The sequence below is a fragment of the Rhineura floridana genome, chromosome 3, assembly GCF_030035675.1.
Source record: "Rhineura floridana isolate rRhiFlo1 chromosome 3, rRhiFlo1.hap2, whole genome shotgun sequence".
NCBI classification, from domain to species: domain Eukaryota; kingdom Metazoa; phylum Chordata; class Lepidosauria; order Squamata; family Rhineuridae; genus Rhineura; species Rhineura floridana.
This window is the reverse complement of record NC_084482.1, coordinates 59,292,478-59,319,693: the sequence shown is the minus strand read 5'-3', so window position 1 is coordinate 59,319,693 and position 27,216 is coordinate 59,292,478. Positions and strand designations below refer to the sequence as shown.

The 27,216-nt window shown below is 43.1% G+C and overlaps 1 protein-coding gene and 1 pseudogene across 6 annotated transcripts in view; one reads left to right on the top strand and one right to left on the bottom strand.

Moving 5' to 3' along the window:
* Positions 1 to 596: 596 nt before the first annotated feature.
* GRIN2C (glutamate ionotropic receptor NMDA type subunit 2C) overlaps positions 597 to 27,216 on the top strand; it is a 74,519-nt gene continuing 47,899 nt past the window's right edge. For 2 of the 6 annotated variants that reach the window (XM_061616082.1, XM_061616088.1), the window contains exons 1-3: positions 4,331 to 4,478; positions 7,946 to 8,369; positions 20,195 to 20,793. In XM_061616082.1, coding sequence (XP_061472066.1) covers positions 4,390 to 4,478; positions 7,946 to 8,369; positions 20,195 to 20,793 — 1,112 coding nt within the window. In that variant the 5' untranslated portion in view covers positions 4,331 to 4,389. Of the gene's footprint in view, positions 834 to 4,227; positions 4,283 to 4,330; positions 4,479 to 5,200; positions 5,245 to 6,327; positions 6,449 to 7,945; positions 8,370 to 20,194; positions 20,794 to 27,216 lie in introns of those variants that run through there. The other 4 variants (XM_061616083.1, XM_061616085.1, XM_061616086.1 and 1 more) reach the window with 4 other exon arrangements.
* On the bottom strand, positions 17,722 to 17,840 carry LOC133382497 (5S ribosomal RNA; annotated as a pseudogene).

Sequence of the window (27,216 nt, the reverse complement as noted above, 5' to 3'; positions counted from 1 at the left end):
CATACCGGTATGTGCAGGTCTCCATTGTAGAAGTTCAGTAAGTCTTGAACATGGAGTGAAGTGGTTTGGCAGAGCAGAGAGGGTGATATCTTATTAGCTTGGGTAGCGTGCACCTTGATCCCATGCATGTTTGCTTAGAAGAAGGTCCTTCCATGTAAGTTTGGAAGTAAGCCACTTTGGCAATTAATCAGTATAGTAATTAATAACAGCATTGCAGCCTCAGTGGTTCTGGGCTTGACTCCAGGGGCTGTTAGTTCAAGGTATTTCTAAGTCAAGGGCCACACTAGATAAGACAGTAGAGTTCAGCCTTTTCAGACCTGGCACCCACCTTTAACTCAACCATGCATTTGGGGATCATCATTACCATATATTTGTATGGTGTTAGGACTGCTGTTGTGACTCACCTTAGGCCAGACTGCAACCCAGTACTGGTTACCGACCTGCCACCTGAAGACCATTCTTATTAAACGGATTAGTAACTCACATGGTTTAGGAGAAGTGCATAGCTTACAGGTGAATTTCAGAATTGCTTATATTGAGCTTTCATGATCTATTGAAGCTCGTGAATCTAAGCTGAGATGCCGGGTTAGAGTAGTTTGATTCAGCTTGGCAATTTCTGTGGCACTCAAGACCATTTTGGAAAGGAAAAATGAAGAGAACTTCAGGGACATTTTGAGCCAGCCCTATAATTTGGGCAAAGAGGGCTCTTCAGTTGCAGGCTTGCAATGAGGATCTTGTGTATTTCTGCTTGAAGTATGGACCCTCCAGGCATCGTTGAATTCCAGTTCCCATCAGCCCCAGCCACCACAGGCAAGAGTCCGGGATGGTGGAAGGTGAAGTCTAGCAATATCTGAAGGGCCACAGGTTCTCCACCCCTGTCTGAAAGTGCCTTAGTCCACTATTGTATGCAGACTTAAAGCAGCCCTGTGGGTTATGATTATTGTAGGGAACATTGGTCTTTTGCTGGTGGTTTATGGAGCAAATGTGCAGCAGTAGGAAATGAATATACACGCGTATTGATATATCTGAATGACAATCAGGTTTCCCAGATACTTGTACAGGTACATTTAAAAGATGCATGTGCATGCATATTTCATTTCCATGCTTTACGCATCTGCCGTGGAAAACACCAGCAAAAGGGACAATGTTTCACACAGAAATCCTAACAAAGAGCACTGCCCAAAGTGAAATCAATGGAACTTCAGTGTGATCATATTTAGGATCAGGGGGCCAAACTGGCTCTGGAGGCTCTTCCCAAACTTATATGTGTTTTCTCTTGTATTATTTCCTCCAGAGACCAGCTGCTTTAACTGCTGCCTTCTCCAAAGTAGTCAGAGCTAATTTCTTTCCCTTCAAGGGTTTTAAATTTTTTATTATTACCGTTGGTACTTAATCTTTGAGTTGATTGAACTGAAGGTGCCTATCAGGCTGTGAAATACTTTTTTTTTTTTTAAGAAAATAAATGGAAATGGTGAAGGCAAGCTGGGCGCTGGCAGCTGACAGCCACGGCAACGGCAGGAGTCACAAGAGTAGGGGGATGGGAAGAGTAGGGGGAGAGGCAAGATTGCTCCACAACATCAGTTAAAACAATATAAAATTGTTCAAGGACACTCAGAGACTGAACTGCTATGGAGTAGAGGGTGCCAGGGAAGGGAAGGAGAGATATAAGGAGAAGGTTTTTATTAGCTGCTCAGAATATAGGAGGCAAAAGAGTGGGGGAATTATGGAGTAAATATATTTCTTTCAAGGCTGGAGGAAAACATGGAAAATATTTAATTTGCAGAGGTAACCCAATGTGTATATCACATTGTGTTTAGGTACCACCCTATTTAAAATTTGTCTTTCCTGTGTGTGTGTGTTTGTAGAAATGTACAGAACGACATCTGTAAAATATTGGGCATCCTTATGGTTGTAGAGAAAATCTTTAAAAGGTATGGGTTCTTTCTCTTGCTTCAGATTGTGTGATACAGCTTTAGCTACATACCTTGGAGGAGACTCTGCAGTCTCAGAAAGCACTTGAGCGTTCCCTCCCTTTATTTTAACCCTTTGGGGAAGACGTATATTGACCAGTTTCATGGATATCCATTCTTTCTATGCTTTTATTTGAACAGTTAAAATTGACATTATTTGATGCTTATTTGTTGTGTCTTTTGTGTTCACCATTACAGTATAGTGCAAATGGCCTAACTACTGCCATGGCACTCCTTCATACTTACTTCCCCATCTGCTGTCCATTTCCTTTCCTTTCATGTGGAGTGCTCCCTCAGTGTCCCTTTCACCCGTGACTCTTCCACCATTCTGGAGATGAATGGCAAAAATAACCCTGTAGTCCCCTACTAAATTTGTCACATTTGGTATCAATGAGAAGACTTAATAGAATTTGTGCAAATGTTGCTTAATTTTGGGTTTCTTTTGGACAAAATGTATTTTGTGGGGGTGGGTTTTTTAAAGTTCAGAGCTCTGTTGGGACACCACCCTCTCCATAATTTCTCTGAGCACTTCCAGACAACCTGTTTATTCAGCCTTCATCCTGAGTTGTTTGCAGGGAGATTAGACGACGGTGGCTACTTAATAAACATTCGTTCTGATTTGTTTGTGGGGATGGTAGATTACGTTTTGTCAAAGCAAATGTTTCCCACACTTTTCAGAGTATTTTTCCATCACTTTCCTTATTACAAAAAGTATGATATTTGGGGAAGCAAGTTTGTTGCACAAGACCTCCCAATCAACTATAACTGTGCAGCCTGAAGTTGCTAGTATGTGACTGAATCCCACTAGAAAATAGTGACAGTCTGGAAGCACCCCCCCCCACGCACTCTTACACATAGTTCTTTCCTGTCATGTTTGAGTTCCACTGTCACTCTGGATTTTTCCATGCCTTTCTGTCCCACTGAACTTCACCTCAGCTTGGGACTCTGCAATGTTCTCTTTCTGTCAGACTTTGCTCCTTGCAATCTCTTTATGTGTATTGTGAGCTGAGGCCTTCCCCCCCCCCCCCCCCGTGATGACTCCAACCAATGTCTCTTTCCCAGGGTTGGCGTACTATTAGGCAAAGTAAGGTAAGTAAGTCTCAGGCAGCAGGTGTTCGGGTGTGGAGCAGTGGCATCCCTCTGAATGTTCCTTCTAGGCCTCCCATCTGTTCTCCTCTATTGGAGGACAGAGATGCATAGGCTACATGGCCTGTCCTCTCCCACAACTGCCCTAAAGTAGACTGCTGCCTCAGGTACAGTGGAAGACATTATTTCATCACCAATGTTGGCCTTGGGTTCTACTGCCAGTTTGGGTGACTTTTATATGTGGAAAGAAGGGGGTGCCATTTTGTTCTTCACCTCAGTCAGCAACATGTTTTGGACCAGGCTTGCTTCTTCCTTCTCCTCCTTTTTGCCCAAGGTGCCCCAACTGAGAGAAGCCTTTGTCTAACTTCTACATTTTGTTTCCAGCCTCTCGTTATTAGCACCGACATCCATCTCCGCACTTTTCATTGCTCCACCTGTACAGTAATTTTCTTTTCTTTCACCTGGCAAGAAATGTGCACTGTAAAATGTCACCGGATTGCACTTTACAGGCTCAAAAAAAAAAAAAAAAAGCAATTGAGAGCAATTTCTTAGACTGAGAATAGAAGAGGTAGGATTAGGGTTGCCAGGTCCATGGCCTGAGACTGATCCTGTATCTTTAGGAGAAGAGAAGGTCAGCCAAGTGCAGGTGTTCCTGCAACTCTGTAATGGGGAAAACCACAAGGTGGAATTCTCCCTCCCCCCTCCACAATTTTTAAAGATACAGAAGACCTCTCAGAGGCTGGGTCTGGCAACCGACAGGTCTTCTGTATCTTTAATAGTTGGGCAGGGGAAAGAGAGAATTCTACCTTGTGGTTTTTCCCATTACAGAGTTGCAAGAACACCTGCACTTGGCTGATTTTCTCTTCTCCTAAAGATATAGGATCAGTCTCAGACCAACAACCTGGCAACCCTAGGTAGGATTGAGAGAGAGAAACTCCCCACATACTGGCAGGGCAGAAAGTTAGGCCACATCCACAGTATACATTTAAAGCATTCTTATATCACTTCAACAGTCATGGCTTCCCCCAAAGAATTAGAAGACTGCTGTTCCCCTCACAGAGCTGCAATTCCTAGAGTTCCCTGGGAAGAAGGATTGATTGTTTAGTGACTCTTGGAATTGTAGCACTGTAAGGGGAACAGGGATCTCCTAACAACTCTAAGCAACCTTAATAAATTACCATTCCCAGGATTCTTTGGGGGAAGCCATGGCTGTTTGTGATTTAAATGTAAGGTTCAGATTAGTCTTGGTCCAGCTTGCTGCACTGAGATGGTATTGTCTATATTGGGGTGACTAATCCTTTTTAGCCTGAGGGCCACATTCACCTTTGGCCACATGCCAGTGGGCAAAAGTCAGAGTGGCCACCCATACTTTCTCATGCACAGGACACACAGAGAGAGAATGAGTACAGATCAGCTGAGGAGGTAGGGTTATCTTCCACTCATCAAACAATCAGCCTGGTGACCAGGGAGGGGCAATTTGCGTGCCATTTATGGCACTGGTCTCTACTCTTCCCAGCACTTCATCTTCTTTAAAAATTGCTTTAATTTGGCTGCCACTGCTGTAAAATCAGTGGGGTCTTAGGGGTCATTCATATATTGAGTATTTTATTGTGCTGGTCTTTTTAAAGTTGTTTTTCTAAAAAAAAATCTGCTGTGCTGTCTATGGTTTGCTCTTTTAACAACACATGCATGTTTAAATAAATATCTGGTGTTAATTGCCTTGAGCATGTCAGAAGCAAGTAGAAAAGAGAGGTTATTTACTAATTATTGTTGTTAGCAGCGGCAACAACAGTATATTAAAATTTATATCCCGCCCTTCCTCCCAGAAGTTCCAGAGCAGCAAACAACAAGCAATAAAACACTAAAAAACTTTTAAAAAACATCTTAAAATCAAAACATCTTAAAACACTTAAAAAACATCTTTAAAACAATTCCAGTACAGATGCAGTCTGGGATAAGGTCTCTACCTCAAAGTTTATTGAAAGAGGAAGGTCTTCAGTAGGTGCCAAAAAGTCAACAGACAGTGCCTGTCTAATATTTAAGGGGAGAGAATTCCAAAGGGTTATCAATATTTTAAATACCTCAGTACATAGTAAAAATTCTTTTGGCTATATTTTGGGGTAAAAATGTGAGGGTGCACATTGCAAATCAGTTCTTAACCTTCTATTTTCTTTGCCTCAAAAAGCAGGTATGTACTGGATGACTGAAATGAGGAAATAAATAAATAAATGTATGTGGTGGCTCAATTGTAGAGATGTGTCTCTCCTTCAGATGAAGCCCAAATACTGAACTGAAGTGGGCTGCTTTGCAAGTTTCCAGGCCTCCAAAGCAAAGTGGGTCTTATATGGAATGGTTCAAAGTGAAGTGAGCTCCTCTCAAAGCTTCAGACCTGCCTGCTTTGGAAGGGTGTTTGGACCACCCTCCTGGCTATTTGGATACATTTCTGAACCTCCCCCAAGCTCCCCATTAGAGGAAAATACTGGGGAGGCAGGAAGGAAAGGGGAATGCCATTTTGTGACTGATAGCTGTCGCTTCCAACCAGGGCATGACTTTACCAGGGCTCTCCAGTCACAGTGCTTTTGGAAGGGATGTGTAAGAAACATATCAGAAGGTGTTCCAGTGTTTTAAATGTACTTCTGCAAGTTGACTCTTCTAGGAGCAGCAAACTTGAATGAGTTGTGGAGTTCTTAGTGGCTGTGGTTTTTGTGTGTGGTCTTGTTCCAGTCCCAGCCAATGCTTTCCTAAAATCTTTGCTAAAAATCCAGTCACTTTCATCCTAATTAAAAGTGTTATCCACTCTATCAAGGATGAAACAGCAACACCCATGGTCTGGGAGGAGAGGCAGAGGTGGAACGACCAGTCCTCCCCTTTAAAGGTGCCTAGTGCAAAACTCCTTTCCACCTTGGAAGCCTTTCATCCCTTTGAAGGGACTACTCTGCCTGTAAATTTCATCCAATTTTGCCAGAAAGTTTATTTTAAAGTTTTAGCCGTTCATCGATTTCTCCATTATAGTCAATGGGAAGATTTGTAAAATCCAAGTGAAGTCCTCTTCCGACCTGAAGCAAAGCAGATCTTGTCTAAAGTTGTCCAAAGCAGAACAGCTTCTTACCCAAAGGATCAAAGTAGATTCTAAAGCAATTTCCCCCATGCAATCACCCTTAAATCACAGTAGATGGCTGTACGTAGACCAGGAAAAGGAAATGTGCAGCATGAAGAAAGGCAGTCTTATTTCACCTCTGCTAACAGAGATCAATGTATAATCCATTGTTAGGAGCTGCATTTGCTTGGACAGATTCCACTGGTGGGGTAAGATGTTCAGATCTTCCAACTCACAGCAAAAGAGGGAGAACTCCTGACAACTGAGTGACTGGCAGGTGCCAGCAGTGATGTCAGTAAGTGCTGAATATATACAAATGGGATGATTTAAAGTGCAGTTGACTGAACAGATGAGAGAGTCTTTCCTGTTAAATATTTGGTTGCTGGCTGTACTGAGCACCAAGAAATTTAGCCTCGAGCCTTTTGCTTTGGCGTTTCTGCTTTTTGTGTGTGTGTCTGACTATCCTGAATGTTAGAAAATAGGAACATAGGAAGCTACCTTATAGTGAGTCAAAACATTGGTCCATCTAGCTCACTACTGACTGCACTGACTGGCAACAACTCTCCAGGACTCCATACAGGAGTCATTCCCAGCCTTACCTGGAGATGCCAGGGATTGAATCTGGGACCTTTCACGTACCAAAGATATAAAAAAAGATTAAAAGTGGATAACACAGCAGTGAATGTTGCAAAAGCAAAGATACAGTACATAAGCTGAGACTGAACATTGATAGCAAGTGCTAAGAAATCAAGAAAAGAGAATGGATAAAAGGACAGAATAAGGAAGCATTGGGAATTGGCCACTGGGTGGCAGCAGAGGGAAATTTGGACTGAGGAACATGTAGAAAAGGAATGATTAAAGCAGGGACTGGGAAACTTGTAGCCTTGCAGATGTTAGACTCCATCTCCCATCAGCCTTGACAATATGGCCAATGGTCAGGGGTTATGGGAGTGGTAGTTTCAACAACATCTGGAGGAGCTCAGATTACTTACGCACCCCTGGATTAAAGGGTGGACAGAATGATGGGAGGAAACCTATGTGAGTGCAGATGCATGGGATTGAAAGTCCCATATATTTGCTGCCCTGGGCTCCTACTGGGAGGAAGGGTGGGGAATAAATAAAGGAAGGAAGGAAGGAGAGGCTATTGGCGAGATAAATGGTGGATATAGAATGGTGGAGGCATAAAGGGCAAGGGATTCTGGTAAGGGATCGATTGTAAGGGCCTGGTAAGGATGAATGGTGGGCATCAGGAATGGAGGAGTGAAAGTCAGTGGTCAGCTGATGAACAGGTGAGATGGAGGTTAGCAGGATATTTGACTGAAAAGAGGGAAAGGATGAAGCAGGTCAGTTTGGATTAGGAGAGAAAGTAATTCTGTGTGAGGTAGAATGTACAGATCAATGTCTAAAATAAGGGGGATAATATTTCAATGACTACTTTGTGGAATTTGATAGAACTGTACTTATTCATTACTCACACGTTACATTTTTCAGGTGTTCACCTCAGATTTTTTTAAAAATGTAAAGCTAAAAAAGCAAATTGTAAATTGTGGAGGCTACAAACAGGTGCTCAAAAATAGTGTATCATGCACACAAGCTTGTCATAAAACTGGGACTGGCTCTCTGGCCCAAATGTGCTCAATGGCAAACCCAGGTTTGTGGCTGCACAACATGTGAAAGGGGCCTCAGATATCCTGCTGGTGAAGAGCATATTTTCATATCCACCCCTGCCCTTCTGGATCTTTGGTTATGAACTTTTCCTGACTGAGGTTTCTCTTTTTCTTCTGGGTTGCAGGGACTCCATGGTGGACATGGGCAGAGCTCTGACAAACACCCTGCTGCTGTCCATGGTGCTGGGCTGTTCAGCTGTCCTCATGGATAATTTGTTGTCAAGCTCCAGGGAACCAGTGGTAACTGTGGCTGTTGTTTTTGGAGGCTCTTCATACCCTCTCCAAGTCCGCAGCCGGCTGACACACCAAAGCTTCCTGGATATGCCTCTGGAGATCCACCCAGTCACAGTGGTAGTGAATGACACCAATCCCAGCACGCTCTTGACCCAAATCTGTGACATGCTGTCCAACACAAAGATCCATGGGATTGTCTTCGAGGACAACATTGGTACTGAAGCCGTGGCACAGATCCTTGACTTTGTCTCATCCCAGACCCATATACCTATCATTAGTATCAGTGGAGGATCGGCTGTGGTCCTGACACCCAAGGTGAAACCTCTTTATAATTTTGGGTAACAGTCCTGGATGTGGGTACAGTATGCTATTCATAAATACCTCTTAAATTAAAGCAGTGTAACTTCATTGGGGCTAACCCATCCATAGCAATTGGTACCCCCCTAAGAATCTGGCTCCTTTAAAGCAAAACCTAACTGCTCAGGCTTGGTTCCTATTCGACAATTTAACCCACAGATGCAAATTTGGGCAGGCAGGCAGACAAGATTTGGGTAGGGAACCTGATGGACAAAGGGTTAAGCAGAGTCTAGGGAATGTAGCCAGGGAATAAAACTCGAGGAAATGTAAACTCCAGGTTATGCAAACTCCAGGAAATCCAGCATGCAAGGAGTTAAGTAAATCTGATCCAGGAGCAGCATCTGCAAGCCACGCAAGGAATCGAGGAGTGAGGCTCCGATACAGGGGAACTGAGCCAAGGAAGGATTTTGGATCAGCAATTCCTCCCTTAATACTGCATGTCTTGATGGTGCTGTGGCTCTGCTCAGTGATGAATGGAGGCTCTGATCCTGCTCTTATACAGTATCATTGTTATTCAGTGTTTCCACCACCTTTTTATTCTACAGCAGGCACGTGCAGTCTCCCACCCAAATTTAAACCAAAGCTGTCCCTGGCCACATCCACAACAGACCTTTATTTCACTTTAGACAGTCATGGCTTCTCCCGAGGAATCCTGGTAAGTGTAGTTAGTGAAGGGTGCTGAGAGTTGCTAGGAGACACCCTGTTCCCACAATCCCAAGGAGAAGGGCTGATTGTTAAACCTCTCTCGCCACTGGAGCTCTGTCAGGGGAACAGGAATCTCCTAATAACTCTCAGCACCCTTCACAAACTACACTTACCAGGATTCTTTAGACATGACTGTCTAAAGTGAAATAAAGGTCTAGTGTGGGTGTGATTAGCCAAGCCAAACAGCTGTGAGTCTGGCTTTTAGAACACTGACAGTTGGTTCTTACTGACCATGCCCAATGTTATAATAGACTTCAATGTTAAATTTCTTAAATTAATTAAAAATCAGGTAGGCATTTTTTAACTTTTAAACTGCAGAAGATGAAGGTCAGCAATAGGATTATAGGTACTGTGTGAACATGGCTGATTTTTAATTAATTTCAACAAATTATGAGACCAGTGACAGAAAAAAGTCCAAATTCGGTATGGTTTTTCTCTCTCTTTTTACAATTTGAAGTCTCAATTCTCTCTCATTGCTTTGTGTATCACCATGAAAATTTAGAGGGTTGTTAAGCAAGCATTTCTGATTTCAGGACTATAAGTTTTGTAAGGTTTTGTTTTGAAATGAGCTTATGGGAAGCAGCAGAATGGCATGGGGGTATTTTCAATTTAACATTGAGGAACGTAAAAAATCCATGCTTGTTATCGTATACAGCCACTCTCGTGGCTTATAATACAAGCCATCGGTGGCAGAAGGCACTCGTAGCCACTAAACCACTTGAGCCACCTGAGATGAATCAATGAGTATTCCCAGACTATGAATCTGGACTGCCTGGACTTTGGAACCACCTGCCCACAGGGCTTCCATCTTGCCATGATTCAGTCTCAGTTTATTGGCCCTCATCGCACAGCACAGTATCCAGACACCAGGTCAGGACTTGCACATCCACTCCTGATTGAAGTGTTACAGAGAAATAGTGACATGATGCTCCAGATTTCTTAATGACCACTTCCAATGACATCATATAGATGTTAAATAGCACTGGAGACAAAATAGTGTCCTGTGGCACCCCATAGCACAGCTACCAGGGAGTCACTATCGAGTGACCTAGTGATAATCCCTGGAACCACTTTTGTAGGTAGGAGCAGAAGCACTGAAGAACAGTGCCTCCAATCCTTAAGCCTTAGAACTGATCCAGGAGGATACCATTGCTGATGGTATCAAAAACTGCTGAGAAATCAAGAGCAACAAGGTTGCACTCCCTCTGTCCCTCTCCCAATAAAGGTAATCCATCAGGGTGACCAAGGCTGATTCGATCCAAAAGCCAGAATGGAATCTAGACTGGTAAAGGTCTAGATCAGGAGTGTGGAACATGTGGCTCTCTAGATGTTATTGAACTCCAACTCCCATTAGTCCCAGCCAGCATGGCCAATGGTCAGAGATGATGGGAGCTGTAGTCTAGAGGACCACAGATTTCACATCACTGTTCTAGATAATCAGTTTCATCTAAGAGCACCTGTAGTTGAGCTGCCACCACTCTGTCAAGTACCTTATCTAGGAAGGGGATATTTGAGATTGGAAAATGGAAATGGACTGCCTTCAAATCGATTCTGACTTATGGTGACCCTGTGAATCAACAGGGGAGCACACTGACTGACCAAGATGAAACAAAAGGAAGATGGAAGCAATACACTGAAGAACTCTGTAAAAGAGATGCAAGGATGACAGATTCATTCATGGAGGAACCATATGATGAAGAACCAGAAATTTTAGAATGTGAGGTGAAAGCTGCTCTTAAAATTCTTAGAAGAAACAAATCACCAGGAACAGATGGCATACCAATAGAGTTGCTACAAGCTACTGAGACTGAATCTGTCCAAATTTTGACAAAAATATGTCAAGAAATATGGAAAACTAAACAATGGCCCACAGACTGGAAGCATTCAATATATATCCTACTTCCAAAGAAAGGGGATCCCAGAGAATGCAGTAATTATCGAACTCTTGCTTTAATATCCCTTGCAAGTAAAGTAATGCTCAAGATTCTACAGCAAAGGCTGTTACCATATATGGAGCGAGAAATGCCAGACGTCCAAGCTGGATTTAGAAAGGGAAGAGGCACCAGGGATCATATCACAAACATACGTTGGATAATGGAACAGAGCAAGGAATTTCAGAAGAAAATCACCCTGTGCTTTATAGACTACAGCAGTGGTTCCCAACCTTTATGAGCACGGGACCCCCTTTATAAGCTGAAAAAAAACTGTGACCCCCTCCCCCCAGGGAGGCAGGCTGGCTGCCAGGAAGGAAAGAGGAAAGCAGCCTTTCTTTGCAGGCTTTCTTCTTTTTGCTTCACAAAAAGCCCTCTCCTCTCATTCTAAGTAAGGGCATTGCCAGTAGCGGCAGTGCAAGGAGATGGGAATCAGTGATAGTAATCCCCTCTTCTTCCTGGTAGCTCCACCGTTTGGCATCTGCCATGTATTTTATAGGCAGATGCCTGCCCTTAGTGCGCCTGAAAGATGCTCTGACACTTCAGGAAAAGGCCTCCCCTCTCATTTGGAGCAAGGGGGAGGTGTCATCTGCAGCGACAGTGGGGAGCAGACAGTGTCCAGAGAGTGAAGACCTTTAAAAAATTAATAAATAATTCATTTCTTTACTGTTCACGGCCCCCTCTGGATTACTTTGCGGGCCCCCTGGGGGTCCCGGCCCCCAGGTTGGGAACCACTGGAGTACAGCAAAGCCTTTGACTGTGTAGATCATGAAAAACTATGGAATGCTTTAAAAGAAATGGGGGTGCCACAGCATCTGATTGTCCTGATGCGCAGCCTATACTCTGCACAAGAAGCTACTGTAAGGACAGAATACGGAGAAACCAATTGGTTCCCCATCGGAAAGAGTGTGAGACAGGGGTGTATTTTATCACCCTACTTGTGTAATCTATACGCAGAACATATCATACGGAAAGCAGGATTGGACCAAGATGAAGAAGGTGTGAAAATTGGAGGGAGAAATATCAATAATGTAAGATATGTAGATGATACCATACTACTAGCAGAAACCAGTAATGATTTGAAACGAATGCTGATGAAAGATAAAGAGGAAAGCACAAAAGCAGGACTACAGCTGAAAGTCAAAAAGACTAAAGTAATGACAACAGAAGATTTATGTAACTTTACAGTTGACAATGAGGACATTGAACTTGTCAAGGATTATCAATACCTCGGCACAGTCATTAACCAAAATGGAGACAATAGTCAAGAAATCAGAAGGAGGCTAGGACTGGGTAGGGCAGCTATGAGAGAACTAGAAAAGGTCCTCAAATGCAATGATGTATCACTGAACACCAAAGTCAGGATCTTTCAGACCAGGGTATTCCCGATCTCTATGTATGGATGTGAAAGTTGGACAGTGAAAAAAGCTGTTAAAAGAAAAATCAACTCGTTTGAAATGTGGTGTTGGAGGAGAGCTTTGCACATACCATGGACTGCGAAAAAGACAAATAATTGGGTGTTAGAACAAATTAAACCAGAACTGTCACTAGAAGCTAAAATGATGAAACTGAGGTTATCATACTTCGGACACATCATGAAAAGACATGATTCACTAGAAAAGACAATAATGCTGGGGAAAACAGCAGGGAGTAGAAAAAGAGGAAGGCCAAACAAGAGATGGATTGATTCCATAAAGGAAGCCACAGACCTGAACTTACAAGATCTGAACAGGGTGGTTCATGACAGATGCTCTTGGAGGTCGCTGATTCATAGGGTCGCCATAAGTCGTAATCGACTTGAAGGCACATAACAACAAGTATTCAGAAGGGGTTTACCATTGTCTTCCGCCAAGGCTGAGAGGCAGTGACTGGCCCAAAGTCATCCAGTGAGCTTCATGGCTGTGTGGGGATTCGAACCCTGGTCTCCCAGGTTGTAGTCCAATACCTTAACCACTATACCACACTTTGAGATTGGGCAGGAGTTTATTTATTATTGATAAGTCGCTCATCAATGTTCACACAAACCCAGAGTGAGAATCAACATTAAAATACAGTAAAACAGGATTTCATTTGAATACAACTTGATGTAAAAACAGGCAATATACTAACAACATAACTATACCAGCCAAATACTATGGTGAATAGCCACATTTTTACCTGGTGACAAAGCTCCATTGGTGTTGGTACTGTTCACACCTAAGAGCGGAGGGCATGCCAGAGATGGGGTGCCACAGTTGTGACTCCCTCGTGTGAGTCACCACATACCGTATCTCAGAGAACTGTGGCAGTGTGGGAAGGGCATCCCCCAACAAATGACTTCAAAGTCCCGGCAAGTATATAAGGGAGCAGATGGTCTTTCAGGTATCTGGGTTCCAAGCCATCTAAGATTTGAGAAAGCAAATTGTCACATACTATTGGATCCAGGGGGGGCTTTTTCAGGACTTATGTCAGGGTCTCTGGTTCCTTGTCAGACAAGATAATTATAATATAATACATACATGTGTGGGGTCTTCTATGTGCCCGTAATAAAGTTAATTGAGCCATATCTATTGTGTTGCCAAGCAATTCTTGACTTGCAGGCATGATGCTCTTTTGCTGCTTGTAGCACCCTCTAATTGACAGATTTGGATTCACTTTTTAGACAAGGTGATTGTGATGGTGAATGTGCACATTATGTACATTGTATGATACATCTCTCTTTAGGAAAAGGCTAAGATGGGATGTTTTGGGAATTCTATAATTTAAGAACAGTCTGTGCTCTAAACATGTTACTGTCAGCCACTTGATATGTGACTGTTAATTCTCAGAATGCTGTCAAATGTTCCCTTTAAATGCTGCAACACCCCACACACCATTTAAGCTGAGCCAGGTTGTAACCCTTTTGTGCTATCTACAGTTTCCTTTTCTTAAACACATACCCTCTGTTCTTTGTGGCCATAGGCCATAGGCCATAGTTTAAATGTTATCAGCATTGTCCTGACCATCTGCATCATATTCCCCTGGCCCTGAATGATTTTTGTAATGTGCAGGAACAGTAAAAAAAAAAAAAGTTTAACCAATGATTCAACCATTTAGTTGTTGGTTGCTGCTAAAACTGTCTTGTCAAGGAAATGGAAATCAGATAAATCTCCTTTGATTATGGAATGTCTAATGAAAATCTTCTGCACTGCTGAAATGAGGGGGAATGAACTGCCTTGGCTCATACAAGGGAAGGAAGTCGTGTGGCCATTGATCCTGTCAATATGTGATGTCTGTGTGTTGATTTGTGGAGCAATTCTTGAAAACAAGTCCCAACAATTTACTGTATAGAGAATGCTAATGTTGAGAAGAGACTAGTGGGAAGGAAAGCAAAACAACCGTCCATTTCATATCCTTCCCACAGCCATTGGGGTGTAGCTCAGGTTGCTGAGAGTAGAATCCAGTCCCATGTTTCATCCCAGCCAGCCTGCATTTATGTCTTAAATCACCAGCTCAGGGCACATGCAAGTACATTGTAGTGACTGCTGTAGGGTACTCTGATTCCTTACAGGTGGGTTGTGTGCTGTGTAATTATTTTTAGCTTGCTTTCCTGTCGCAGGATGTCAGTGGCGGTTATTGTCACCTGTTCACAGGGAGATGTGTAAAGGTTCTCTGAGCCTTGTTCACAAGCAGCACAATTTGGTTTATTTATATAAGACCAATACTGGATTATCATGTAATACATACATAGCTTAAGGGGGGGGAACCCTTTAAGGCATGATTAGGAACAATATGGATCTTCTTGGATCAGCCTCTTCACCTTTGCCAGGCTCCATTAGTGCTCATTCCCATGTCAACATGTGCTCCATAAAGCAATCCACAGAAATGTCCGTTGGTGACTACTAACAAGTTCCTGCTGTTCAGTCGAAAAAAGTTATTGACAGGAAATTGCTGCTGGGTTTTGCCAAATTAAAGCCATGCTTTCTAGAAAAGCTAGTGGGGCTATGCGCCCAAACCTCTACCATGTAGAAGCAGCTTTAAATTGATCCCTGTGGTGGCTGTGAATAATCCACAGCAGCCCCATTTTGTAAGGTGGGTTTTGCCACCTTAAACATAATGTAACAATAACATAAGGAGATATGTGCTGGATCTTGCCACCACAAACCCACTCAAGCATGGCTCTGTGGCAGTGTGGTATCAGGAATCTTCTGTATGTGATGAGTCACTCCAGAGGAACATCTTGCCATATAGAATTAGACACCAGAGAAAGAAACCAGTCAATGGCGCAGTTCGTTCATTTTAGCCTCTGCACTTAATAGTCTTGGGGGGTCAGGGAGGAAAGCTTCTTTAGATACTGTTTTGTGTTACTTCATATCAACATGTGCTAAGCCAGCCCTGCTGCGTTTGGGGGCCCTTGTGCTCCTTCTGCTGAGTGGGGTCCTGGACATCTGCCGCAAAGTCCTTCCCCAATGGCACCACTGAAACCAGTTCCTAGCCATGTTTGTTAACCAAGAGATATTCCTCTCATTTGAAAACAACAACACAACTCCATGTGGAGTTCCACCTCTTGTTCCTCATAAAATAATAATAATAATAATAATCTTTTATTTGTTAGTCGCCTATCTGTCTGGGTCAACGGACACTCTAGGCGACGTACACTAATAATAATATAAAATACAATATACATATCAAAAACACTTATAATCAATCTAAAACCAGCAACAATTCATACATCATAAAACTAATCCACCCCAATCCCGTAGGCCTGCCTGAATAGCCAGGTCTTTAAGGCTCGGCGGAAACCTATCAGGGAGGGAGCGTGTCGCAGATCAAAAGGGAGGGAGTTCCAGAGGGTGGGGGCCACAATCGAAAATGCCCTCTCTCTAGTCCGCACCAGTCTGGCCATTTTAACCGGTGGGACCGAGAGAAGGTCTTGCGAGGCTGATCTCGTCAGGCGGCATAATTGCTGATTCTGGAGGCGTTCCTTCAGATAAACTGGGCCAAAACCGTATAGGGTTTTATAGGTCAACACCAACACCTTGAATTGGGCCTGGTAGACAACTGGTAACCAGTGAAGGTCTATTAATACAGGAGTGATATGATCACAGCGATGGCTGCACTTAATCAAGTGCGCCGCCGCATTCTGTACCAGCTGTAGCTTCTGGACCGTTTTCAAGGGTAATCCTTGAAAATACAGTGAAATGGAAACAGGCGACACATTATTGACTGTAGCTGGATAGGAATGAGGGAATACACCATGCAATGAGGTCATGTCACATGTTTCCATGACTGTGCAATGCAAGAGAAAGGAAGGGGAAGTCAACAGAAGGCTTGCCATTTTGAGAAGCCGTTCCATGTACTCCATCATCTCTCTTTCCAAACTACCAACACACACAGCACAGGCCAATTGAGACACAACAGAATCATTATTCATGTGTCCACCTTGAGAATGTATGGCTGTGTAGGAGGAAGCAAAAGGAGAAGAAGTGCTGAACCTTTCCCCACCCTAGGATCAATAAAATAAAATTCAATAAAATAAATAAAATTCAGCATCTCTAGTGATGGCTCTGCGTGTGCATCTGTGAATATTGTATAAATCTACAACACACAAACATACACATGTTGGGTGTGTGTTTGAGAGAGATGCTGTCGGTTGCTGCAGCCACATTTCTGTTCCTGCTGGCACAGGTTCCAGAAGCCAGCCTGGAATTGGTGCAGGGAGAGGAGAGTGGCTGAAGCAATGGACTGCAGCCAAATAAGGCCCAGGAGGAGAAAGGACTCAGCATTCCTGTCCTGCATGATCCCGTTACTGATAAAGGCTCCCCACTTTCTGCCCCGTGGTTATGTTTACATGGAGACAGGCATGTAAAAAGAAGTATGCCTGCCACCCTCCATGGCAGGCAGTTGTGGCTGAGAGGCTATAAGCATGGCCATGGCAGTCCTCCTGATGCACTCTCCATGGTGCTGAACATTGTGCTCTATTGGGATAAAATACCCTTATTTTTAGCATTTCTGACAGGTCTCCCGACATGTTAACTGTTCTGATAGGCTCCCCCCCCCCAAACATGTGAACAATGTAATCCAAGACCTGCCTTTGGTTACTAGTGTTCCTGTGTGTAAGAGAAAGGCTATGCCAGTATTTTCATTTCTGTCATAAGCAGGAATAGGTGAGGGGCAACACCAAATGATCCCCCCCGAAGATAATGGGCATTTATTATAAGATGGGATCTATGTAATACGTATGTTTGAACAGAGTCTTCATCAGGGTCAGATGTTCACTTAGAGCATGACCATATTGCACGCCTCCCTTCCTCCTTTCCAGTCTTCACTCCTTGATGTACATCAGCAATAGAACACAAATAAATGCCACTTGGATTACACACACCGGAACCTTTCTGAGCATCCAGTGCTTACAGTTTCAAGGAGAGGGCTGGGAATACTTTAATGTGTGTAAAAGCATATTAAGTTTTTCCCCAATCTATTTTTAATGGGAGCACCTCATTCAAAATGACTCCCTAGCACAATCCAGCTATGAGAAGAGCAGCCCCAAAATGTTTTTCTTTTAAATAAATGCCAAATAATTATTAATATGTTGTTGTTGATATATGCCTTCAAGTTGCTTATGACTTATGGTGACCCTATGAAATCTTTTGGATATATTATAGGGTTTTCATGGTAAGAGGTATCCAGAGGTGGTTTAGCATTGCCTTCCTCTAAGCCTACAGCACCCGGTACTGCCAGGCAGTCTCCCATCCAAGTACTAACCAGGCCTGACCCTGCTTAGCTTCCGAGATCAGACAAAATCCGGTGTGTTCATGGTAGTATGGCTGTAGACAGTTTATTTATTTATTTATTTATTCAATTTATATACCGCCCCATAGCCAAAGCTCTCTGGGCGGTTTACAACAGGTAATATAGTTTCTGTTTATAGCAATGCAAGAATGGTGCTACATCATTTTATGGTTCCCAACAACTGAGTCTGATCAACAGTTGAAATTTTGTTTCAGAATACAGAATATTTTCAGTGCAGATGTTTTAATTCATTGTTACAAACACTGTTCTCAGAGAAATGCTGGTTCATTTGTATATTTTAGTATAAAATTTAAATATATTAATATGTCATTATGTGATTGTATTTTACAGCACAAATTGTGACTTTCTTGGAGACATTATAAATCAGGGCTGGAAAATCTGTGGCACTCCGGATGACCACTGGCTGTGCTGGCTGCGGTTAATGGGATTAGGAGTCCAGCATCATCTGGAGGGCAACAGCCCCCCACTCCTGTTATAAATCGTCATTATAATAGTGTTGGGGAGAACTCCCCTCAGCTTGATTCAGAATCAGTTTGACATTTATGAGGTTTCTTGGAGTACTCTTAGGGAAAGCTTGTCTGTTTTTGCCTTGTATTGTTGGCTATTTAATTTTGTTGTCATTTTTGCTATAATAAAAGAACCTTGAGTTTTCAGTAGCTACATTCAGATTTAATGCTAAAATTTGGGTAAGCATTATGTGCATGAGTATCAAGCGTGTGCACTCCCTTGTCCCTTCTGTCATTCCAATATGGTCACAAGAAGGAACTGGAAGCTTTCACTTCCACTTTTAATTAACCGCAGTTTAGTATTCCATGAAAACCCTATTCATAGGGTTGCCGTAAGTCAGAATCGACTTGAAGGCAGTCCATTTCCATTTCCATTTAGCATAACATCTGAACCCTAAATTGTAACTAATCTTAACTATGATTCAAACTACTGGTTTAATTTTGTTGGAGTGCTCATTTTTCAAGGAAGATCCTTCTTCAAGGTCCTACCGGATTTAGGTTTGATCACAGCAATATGTTTTCCTCATTTTCACTGAGTCTTCACTGCTGCAGTTGCCTGGGATTATATACCTCTCCCCAACCCATTCTTTTTCTTCTGAAGGAATGCCCTGTTTTTTCACATGACCACCTATACCTCTGCTTCTGTCTCAAATTCCAAGGTAGATCAGATGGTCCTCTTCCACCTTCGCTACCAGTTTATTTCCCACTTGATCTTTGTCATCTGAAGTTTCACCTTGTCTGGGAGCACTGCATCTCTTTAGAAAAAAATGATGTGGAAACTGCAGTGAAAAATCTTGCTGAATTTCCAGAAGAGTTTCTGCAAAACAACAACAATCCCTTCTGACTCCAAACTATTTTGTAAATGTTTAAAGGATAAATACAGTTCAGTTAATACTTGTTCATAAGAGGTCTATGTTGGGTCAAAGAACGGAATAAGACAAATAAAAAATTGAGATAGATCAGGCAGGCACAGACTGAGAAACGGAATTCAGCAGAGTCAATTCTCCATGTACATTTTTTTCTTTGTGTTCTAATACTGTGGGATTTTTTAAAAATAGAAACAGATGCACTGAGGATAAGAATGAATTCACTGACCATCTTGGCCAATTCACTTGGCTAGGAAAACTGTTGCATTATGAGAAATTTTGGCTGTGCAGAATCTTGACTCAAAAGAGCTTAAGCTCCCAAAGGAGGATATTATGGGCCATGTCTCATTTGTGGATCATGGCATTTCCCATTGCTTTGTAAAACAGAATATTTTGAAAATTGTGTCATGGATGATGGAGCAGCTGAGTCCATGAAAGTTCTTGCTCTGTGTGTATGTATGTTTGTGTGCATGTGCACATGTAGCAAGAGACAACAGTAAGTGTAAAAAACAAGAGCAGACAAGGAGTGGCCGCTAGGAACTGGGAATGAAGAAACCCTTTGGAATAGTTGGAACAGGCAATGAGTGGTTGAGGCAGAGCAGGGAATAAGTGGCAGGAGCGAATACACATCTTCAGTCCTTATATACCCTAACACAAAGATTGGCTAATTTACTTCTGCAATAGACTTGCAGATTTTCGGGGTGAATGTGCTTCCTGTTTTAAAATGAAGAGGGATCAGAGGTAAAGATATGGTTTTGCTGATGTGCCACAAACAGGTGGCAAAGCTGGCAGCCAAGGGAAAGTTTCTCACCTCATAGCTATGTGGTGTACCAAACATTAAATTGAGAAGTGTGAGTGCTGGAAACAAGAAACTGCTATTCTAAGTCTGTGACATTAGCTAAGAAGAACTATATAGACTGTTTATTCATTTATTCATTCTTTTTTTAAAAAAAAAACTACTCTCACATTTCCAGTTGCTAATCCATTCTCGTCCCCTTTTCTAGGAGCCTGGCTCTGCCTTTCTACAGCTAGGTGTCTCAATTGAACAGCAGATACAGGTGATCTTCAAAGTCTTGGAGGAATATGACTGGAGTTCCTTTGCTGTTATCACCAGCTTATATCCTGGATACAGTGTCTTCTTGGATGTGATATGGTCTTTCACAGATGCCAGCTATTTTGGCTGGGAGATCCAAGTTGTCCTGACCTTTGAGATGTCCCAGGATGGGAGCAACTCCAAAGTCCAAAGGATGCTGCGTCAGATAGATGCTCAGGTGATGATTGTGTACTGCTCACGTGAGGAGGCGGAGTATCTCTTCCAAGTGGCAGAGCAGGCTGGTTTGATTGGGCCTGGCTATGTCTGGATTGTGCCTAGCCTGACGCTGGGGAACATGGATGTCCCGCCCACTTCTTTCCCAATTGGCCTTATCAGTGTGGTCACTGAGAGCTGGAAAATGAGCCTGAGGCAAAAGGTCCAGGATGGTGTGGCTATCATCGCCCTCGGAGCAGAGAGCTATTTCAATACCCATGGCTACCTCCCCATGGTGGGTAGAGACTGTGACAACAAGACACCTTCCAGTGTACCCACAAACAACACTTTCTACAGGTCAGCTTGGGCAACTGCCTGTTAACTAGTTATGATTTAAACACTATCAGCTACAGGTGTGCATCAGGAATTAGAATTTGGTTTGCAACAATCATTTATAATAAAACCTAGAGACTTTCTGTCTTGAAAAGAGGTGGCTTAATAATTAAGGTAAATAGGAGACTTAGATTTTCATACACTTGAAAAAATGCATTTAAAAATTACCAAATTTCTGCAGTTGTAATTCTCCATGTCCAACATATTTGCATAGCTGTATTATATGGAATGGGCCAGGGTAGTGTCAAAGAAGAGATGAATGGAGCCATAGCTAGAGAACAGTTATGTGTTCCAAGGAGGAAAACGGCTGATGGAGAATGATGGGAGAGATCATGTGCAAGGTACATGCAAGCCCCCAGAACAATGGGTTGTATTCAATGTAGTACTAAGCAGATTGTTCCATCAGTGCAATGATTTCTCCCTGCACGATGGAACAATCTCCCTTTCTCCTCTCCATGTGTGCTCCCTAATCTGTTCTGGGTTTTCCCCAGCCCTCCAAAGCAGATTTGGGGACAGTGGGGGATGAAAAAACCATTGTGCTAGAGTTCTCTGGGAAGAGGGACTGACTGTTAACCCATTTCTGAGAAATGTAGCTCTGTGAGGGGAACAGAGGTCTCCTAGCAACTCTCAACACCCTTCACAAACTACTCATCCCAGGATTTTGGGGGGGAAGCCATGGCTGTTTAAAGTGAACTAAAAGTCTGGCGTGGGTGTGACTACAGAGTAAGAGCATCATTTGCCTTTGAAGACATCACTGCAAGGCACATCATATTAGATTAATTTGGCTATGTGCCACCATGACATCATCATGATTCCTGATGGGTTGGAATCATATTGTGAATGAAAAAAGCCCTTCTAGATGAAAAAAGGGCACTGAATCAGCTGACAAGAGAGGCGGCAAACAGCAGGTGAACAGCTACAAAATGGCAAGATGTTGAATGTGTTTTGTGAAACACCCCCCTTTTTTACACCAAAAATGTTCAACTCCAAACATTTGGCTCAACCCTAATGGTGACAGCCTACCATGTGAGGAGGCTACATGTGTTTATTGCACCATGTGTTCACCACAAGGGGAAAGCCATGAGGGGCCCTGATGCTGAGGAGCACATGTTTGTGATAAATATGTAATGAATTAAATACTATATCGTCACTACACACATTACGAGGTGCACACATGGTAAATTTGCAGTGCGTTTCTTATTTCTTTCATGCATGAAAGAGTGCAAAGGGTCACCTTAACAAGGGTCACAGAGTCAGGAGAAGAGATAATCCAGGTCTTCTGCTCACCCAAGTACCTCTTGTGGCCCTCTCAATTTGAAACTCAAGCTCTGGGATCTACCCTTTTCACTTTCACCATTTCTCTTTGCTTTCCCTCTTCCTGTCATTCAAACTGATTGCTATAGTTGCAAGTTGGCCTTGTAGTCGCTGGCACAGCAGTGAAGAGAGAGAGAGAGAGAGAGAGAGAGAGAGAGAGAGAAATGCTGGGAGTCAGAGGGATGGCAAAAATGAATATATGAAGAAACTGAGTGAAACCTTTTTTAATTTCCCAGTTTTAATGAACACTTCTGGCGCATTGCATAGTTAAACTATGGAAGTTGCCACCACAAGAGGCAGCGATGGCCACCAACTTGGATGGTTTTAAAAGAGGACTAGACAAATTCATGGGAGATAAGGCTATCAATGCCTGCTAGACGTGATGGCTCGACTCAGCACCACAGCTGGAGGCAATGCGCCTCTTAATACCAATTGCTAGAAATCACAATTGGGGAAAGTGCTGTTGCACTCAGGTGCTGCTTGTGGGCTTCCCATGAACATCTGGTTGGTCACTGTGAGAACAGCAGTTGCAGGTGTGATGGGGTAGAGGTGCTCACAGCTGAGCCCAACAGCTGAGTTGCTGCTTCTTATCAGGAGGAAGACTGGGAGGGATGGGCAGTGGGGAGGTTGCCATGGTGCACATTTACTGGCTGAGCCAATCTGGTGCTCTTGCCAGTATGTTTGCCCTATGCCAACCTCCCTGCCACCTTGCCCCTTCGCACCGACTCAGTTGGAGTACAGGATGCTGGACTAGATGGGCCTTTGGCCTGATCCATTAGGGCTGCTCTTACGATCCTCACTGCCAGCTAAGTAGGTGCAGTATACTTTGTATTTTAGGTGGCTGGGTGTGATGCTGGTTATAGCACTCCACTCTGTGTCACAGGGCCAAGCTACATCTTGCACAGGATCAGCTCACATGTAATACTTGTAATGTTTTTTTTAATTAACAAAAAGCCATATTTAAATAGGAGGCTGCAGTCGAAAGCAGAGGAAAGGTGCATGGAGAAAACCCCTTAATACTTTCCCTGTCAGTCCTCTCAAATGTGCCTGTCACTGTCAAAGTTGTCTGATAGGGAAGATAATAAAAGTCCTGGTGTCTTTTTCATCATGAGAAAAGCATCATAAAGGGGGGCCATTTTGAGGAGAGAAATGGGTTGTGGAGAAGGGTTAAGCATCACAGAGGGGGTCATTTTAAGGAGAGAAATAGCTTGTAGGGAAAGGTTGAAGATGCATGAAGGAGGAGTCATTCTGAGGAGGGAAATGGCTTGTGGGGAAAGAGTTTAAGTGCCTCCTCCCCAACTTACCCCGTTTCTGCTCTTGATTATAGCCTCCAACAGCTATTAGAAAAAGTCAGGGGAAAGTTGGTGTAATGTGTCAAGCCAGAGTGTCTTGATCATATGATTCCAGTGTTCTGGAATGGAAACAGTTTGCAGAGAAACTAAGCTTGGGCAATGGAATCTGGAGAAGGGGCTTAAAAGTTCCACAAATGTTGTTGATGAATGTTAGTTACTTCATGTACTCTAGCAACATACCATGGACAGGAGATCACTTCAATATCTAAAATTGTTGGTAGATCCCTCTATCTCTTCCTGTGCCTTTGGATCCATTCTTTCTTTATACCGCAAGTGGGAAAGCTGTGCCGCTCCAGAGGCTGCTGCAGTTACAATTCCCATCACCCCTGGCCATTGACTATGCTGGTTGGGACTGATGGGAGTTGGAGTCCAGCAACCTCTGGAGGCTACAGGTTCCCCATCCCTGCGTGGTACATTCAGGATGTTACATTTTCCCAAGAGCTTTGCTGCATTTCATATTATTGCTTCAATACTTACAAGTGTTGCCTAGCTTATATGGAGGCATCTGAAATCTTTCCACTGACGATAATGTCATATTCTGAAGCCAAATTCTGTGAACAGGAGCATCAGATCCTGTAACTAAAACAATAGGAAGTAAAAGGATTATAGAAGCATGGTGAAGTCTACATAATTATAGCTGCAACATTTGGCTTATCTTGTTGGGGAATTTGGGGTGTGGTTCTTGCAAGGACTGAGGTGTATATAGGAAATATGGCAGAAATCATAAATGTTGGAGTTGCTGAATGGTTGGAATGGGAAGGACTTAAGGGACCTGTCAAACAGTGGTGGCTGTATATTTAACACTTGTCAATCATAGGCCAGTGGTAGGATTCTGAAGGATTTCTATTGGATATATATATCCACAAGAATGTGAACTCAAATGCTTATATGTTTGTTTAGATACTAAGAAAGAATTATGAGTATTTCCATACATTAATCATAAGCAAAACCAAAATGGTACCTCAGAATACAACAGATTATTGTTACAAAATAGGAATGTGTTTTTCATAAACACATCTGGAGTTTATATATGATCCTTTTTAAATATTCCTGTTTTTTATCTTTGGTTGTCTTCAAAATCTATTATTTATTTATTTAGTATTTCATTTCTATCCTGCCCTTCCTCCCAGCGGGCAGCAAACAAAAGCACTAAAAACACTTTAAAGCATCATAAAAACAGACATTAAAATGTAAATGTACCGCCCTCAACTCGATTCTGACTTATGGTGACCCTATGAATAGGGTTTTCATGAGGGTAAGAGGCAGTGACTGGCCCAAGGTCACCCAGTGAGCTTCATGGCTATGTGGGGATTCGAATCCTGGTCTCCCAGGTTGTAGTCCAGCACCTTAACCACTACACTACACCGGCTCTCATTAAAATATATTAAAACAAAACTTTAAAAACATTTTTTAAAGCTTTAAAGACTTTTTTAACAGTTAAAAAATATATTGTTTTTTAAAAAAGGGTTTAAAAGCATATTAAAAAGCAATTCCAGCACAGAAGCAGACTGGGATAAGAACTTAAAATGCTTGCTGAAAGAGGAAGATCTTCAATAGGCGCCAAAAAGATAACAGAGATGGTGCCTGTCTAATATTTAAGGGTAGGGAATTCCAAAGGGTAGGTGCCACCACACTAAAGGTCTGTTTCCTGTTTGCATTCCTGGGAGTTGGAGAGGAATTTATCATAGGCATAGTTTAAAAGGAACAACAATGGATCTGTGGGATATTTTAGTATTTTTCCAGTAACTATTTTCAATTCCCCCCACCCCTGCAGTATTTGTAATAATATTTATTAGGGCCACGACAGACACAAAGCGCTGTGTATGTGTTTTTAAGGCACGTGTGCTCTGTAGACCAGCAGCAAATCAAAAGCTGACTTGCTACAGCCATTTGGCTGGTTCCTCTGTCACTGCCACCTTTTTTCTCTTCTTGGGAATGAGGGGTCCCACAACAGCTTGCCTGAGATGAGAATGAGAGGAGGTTGCAATGGTTGGGCACTGCAGCAGCAGAAATGTCACCAACAGTGAGGGAGTCTTTTGCATGCCAAGGAAAGTGGAGGGTTAGGAGGAAACACAAAGAAGCTGCTCACTTGCTGCTGGCACAAATGCTGCTACTTCCTGTTGCTGTTGAGAAACCACACCATAGCCAGAACCTTGCCCCAATCATTCTCTCAGGCAAGGGACTGCAGAGAGCTGATTTCCCCAAGAGGAGGAGGTAACAGACACAGAGCAGCCAGCCAAGTTTCCGTTTCAATGCTATGTCAGAGATATTCATACTGTTGTGCGCCTCCCCAGTCTCCGAGCGGTGAGATTTCAGGGGTCCCTGCGCTCCTCCAGGGTTTGGTTTCCTTTGGGAAGAAGGTCATCGGAGACTGCGGTGTCTTTATGAAATATGGCTTATTTATTTACACACATTCCAACCTGAGCTTAAGATGGAGGGGTTTCAAGGCATCAGCAGTCCAATATCCAGCTTTTCCATCTGGGTTGCAGGAGGCATCCTAAAGCCATGGTGCAGAGGGATAGCCTCTCTGCCTGCCTCCAGTCCCAGCCATTTTCTAGACCATTCTAAAAACACTCAAAGCACAAACTTCTGCTAGCTGCCAGGAAAGGGGGGGGAGGCTCTCCTGAAGAGTTTCAGTGACAAAAGGGTCTTCCTGGCCCGTTCACCAGTTGCTGGGCAACTGATAGACCCATTATAAACCTAGCCACTCTATTTATTTAACAAAAGAGAGACTCATCTGACCAGCAGAGCGAGTTCCTCATTCCAAGGCATAGGATTCCAAATCAGAGGCTGGAAATGGTACCCACAGGGATCATCCGTTCCAACCCTCATGCTCATAACAATGCATTTAAAGAATCAGCTCAGAGCACATTCGCAGCAGGCATTACTGTTAAATGTCATGAAAACACTAAGGGAGCCAGTTGGATGGGTGTGCTGCAGTGTGCTAGCTCCATCCCCTCATCAATATTCCTGTCTCCCTCAAGTTGTGGAGGGTGAGTGAAGTGGGGGGCCTCCTGTACATGTGGAGGCTCCCCACGTGTTTTAGAACCCTGATTTTACAGGGTTCTAAAATGCATGGGGAACCTTCACAAGTACAGGAGGAATCCCCACTTCAGAAGATTGTCCTCCACAAACTGAGGGAGACAGGAGCTATGTCAAGGGAGCGGAGCTAATGCACTTGTCCCACTGCACCCCCTTAATGACAATACCTGAAGTATCACCTCTTTTTATCTGTCTGTGTGCTTTGTGCCCTTATTTGTTGAGCTAGGCACCATTGTGAATACATTTTAAAAAAAGAGGCTCCACCCAAGTACATTTGCAATCTAATATAGAAAACACAAACAAAATAGTGAAATCTGCAGAATCCACAACATCGGACAAATTTCTGTTGAATCAGCAGATCGATAGGTGCTCCTGACATCCCTGACAATCACAATTGGCATGGGGACTGTGCTGATCTCTGTGATGCTGCTGGCTGCTAGTCCAAATGGGAAAGCAGGATCTGCACCGGGGCGGGGGGGACACAACAACTTTGGCACATAAAAAGAATTGAGGGTGCCAATGAGAGTCAGTGTGATACAGTAGACACTGCTGGGTTCAAATCTCTGATTGACCACAATGGTTAAATATCGGACGACTTTGGGCCAGTCTTTTTTTTTTATTTTTCCGTAGCCTAATGCACCTCATGGGGCTGTTGTGAGTGGGGAAACTGTGTATGCTG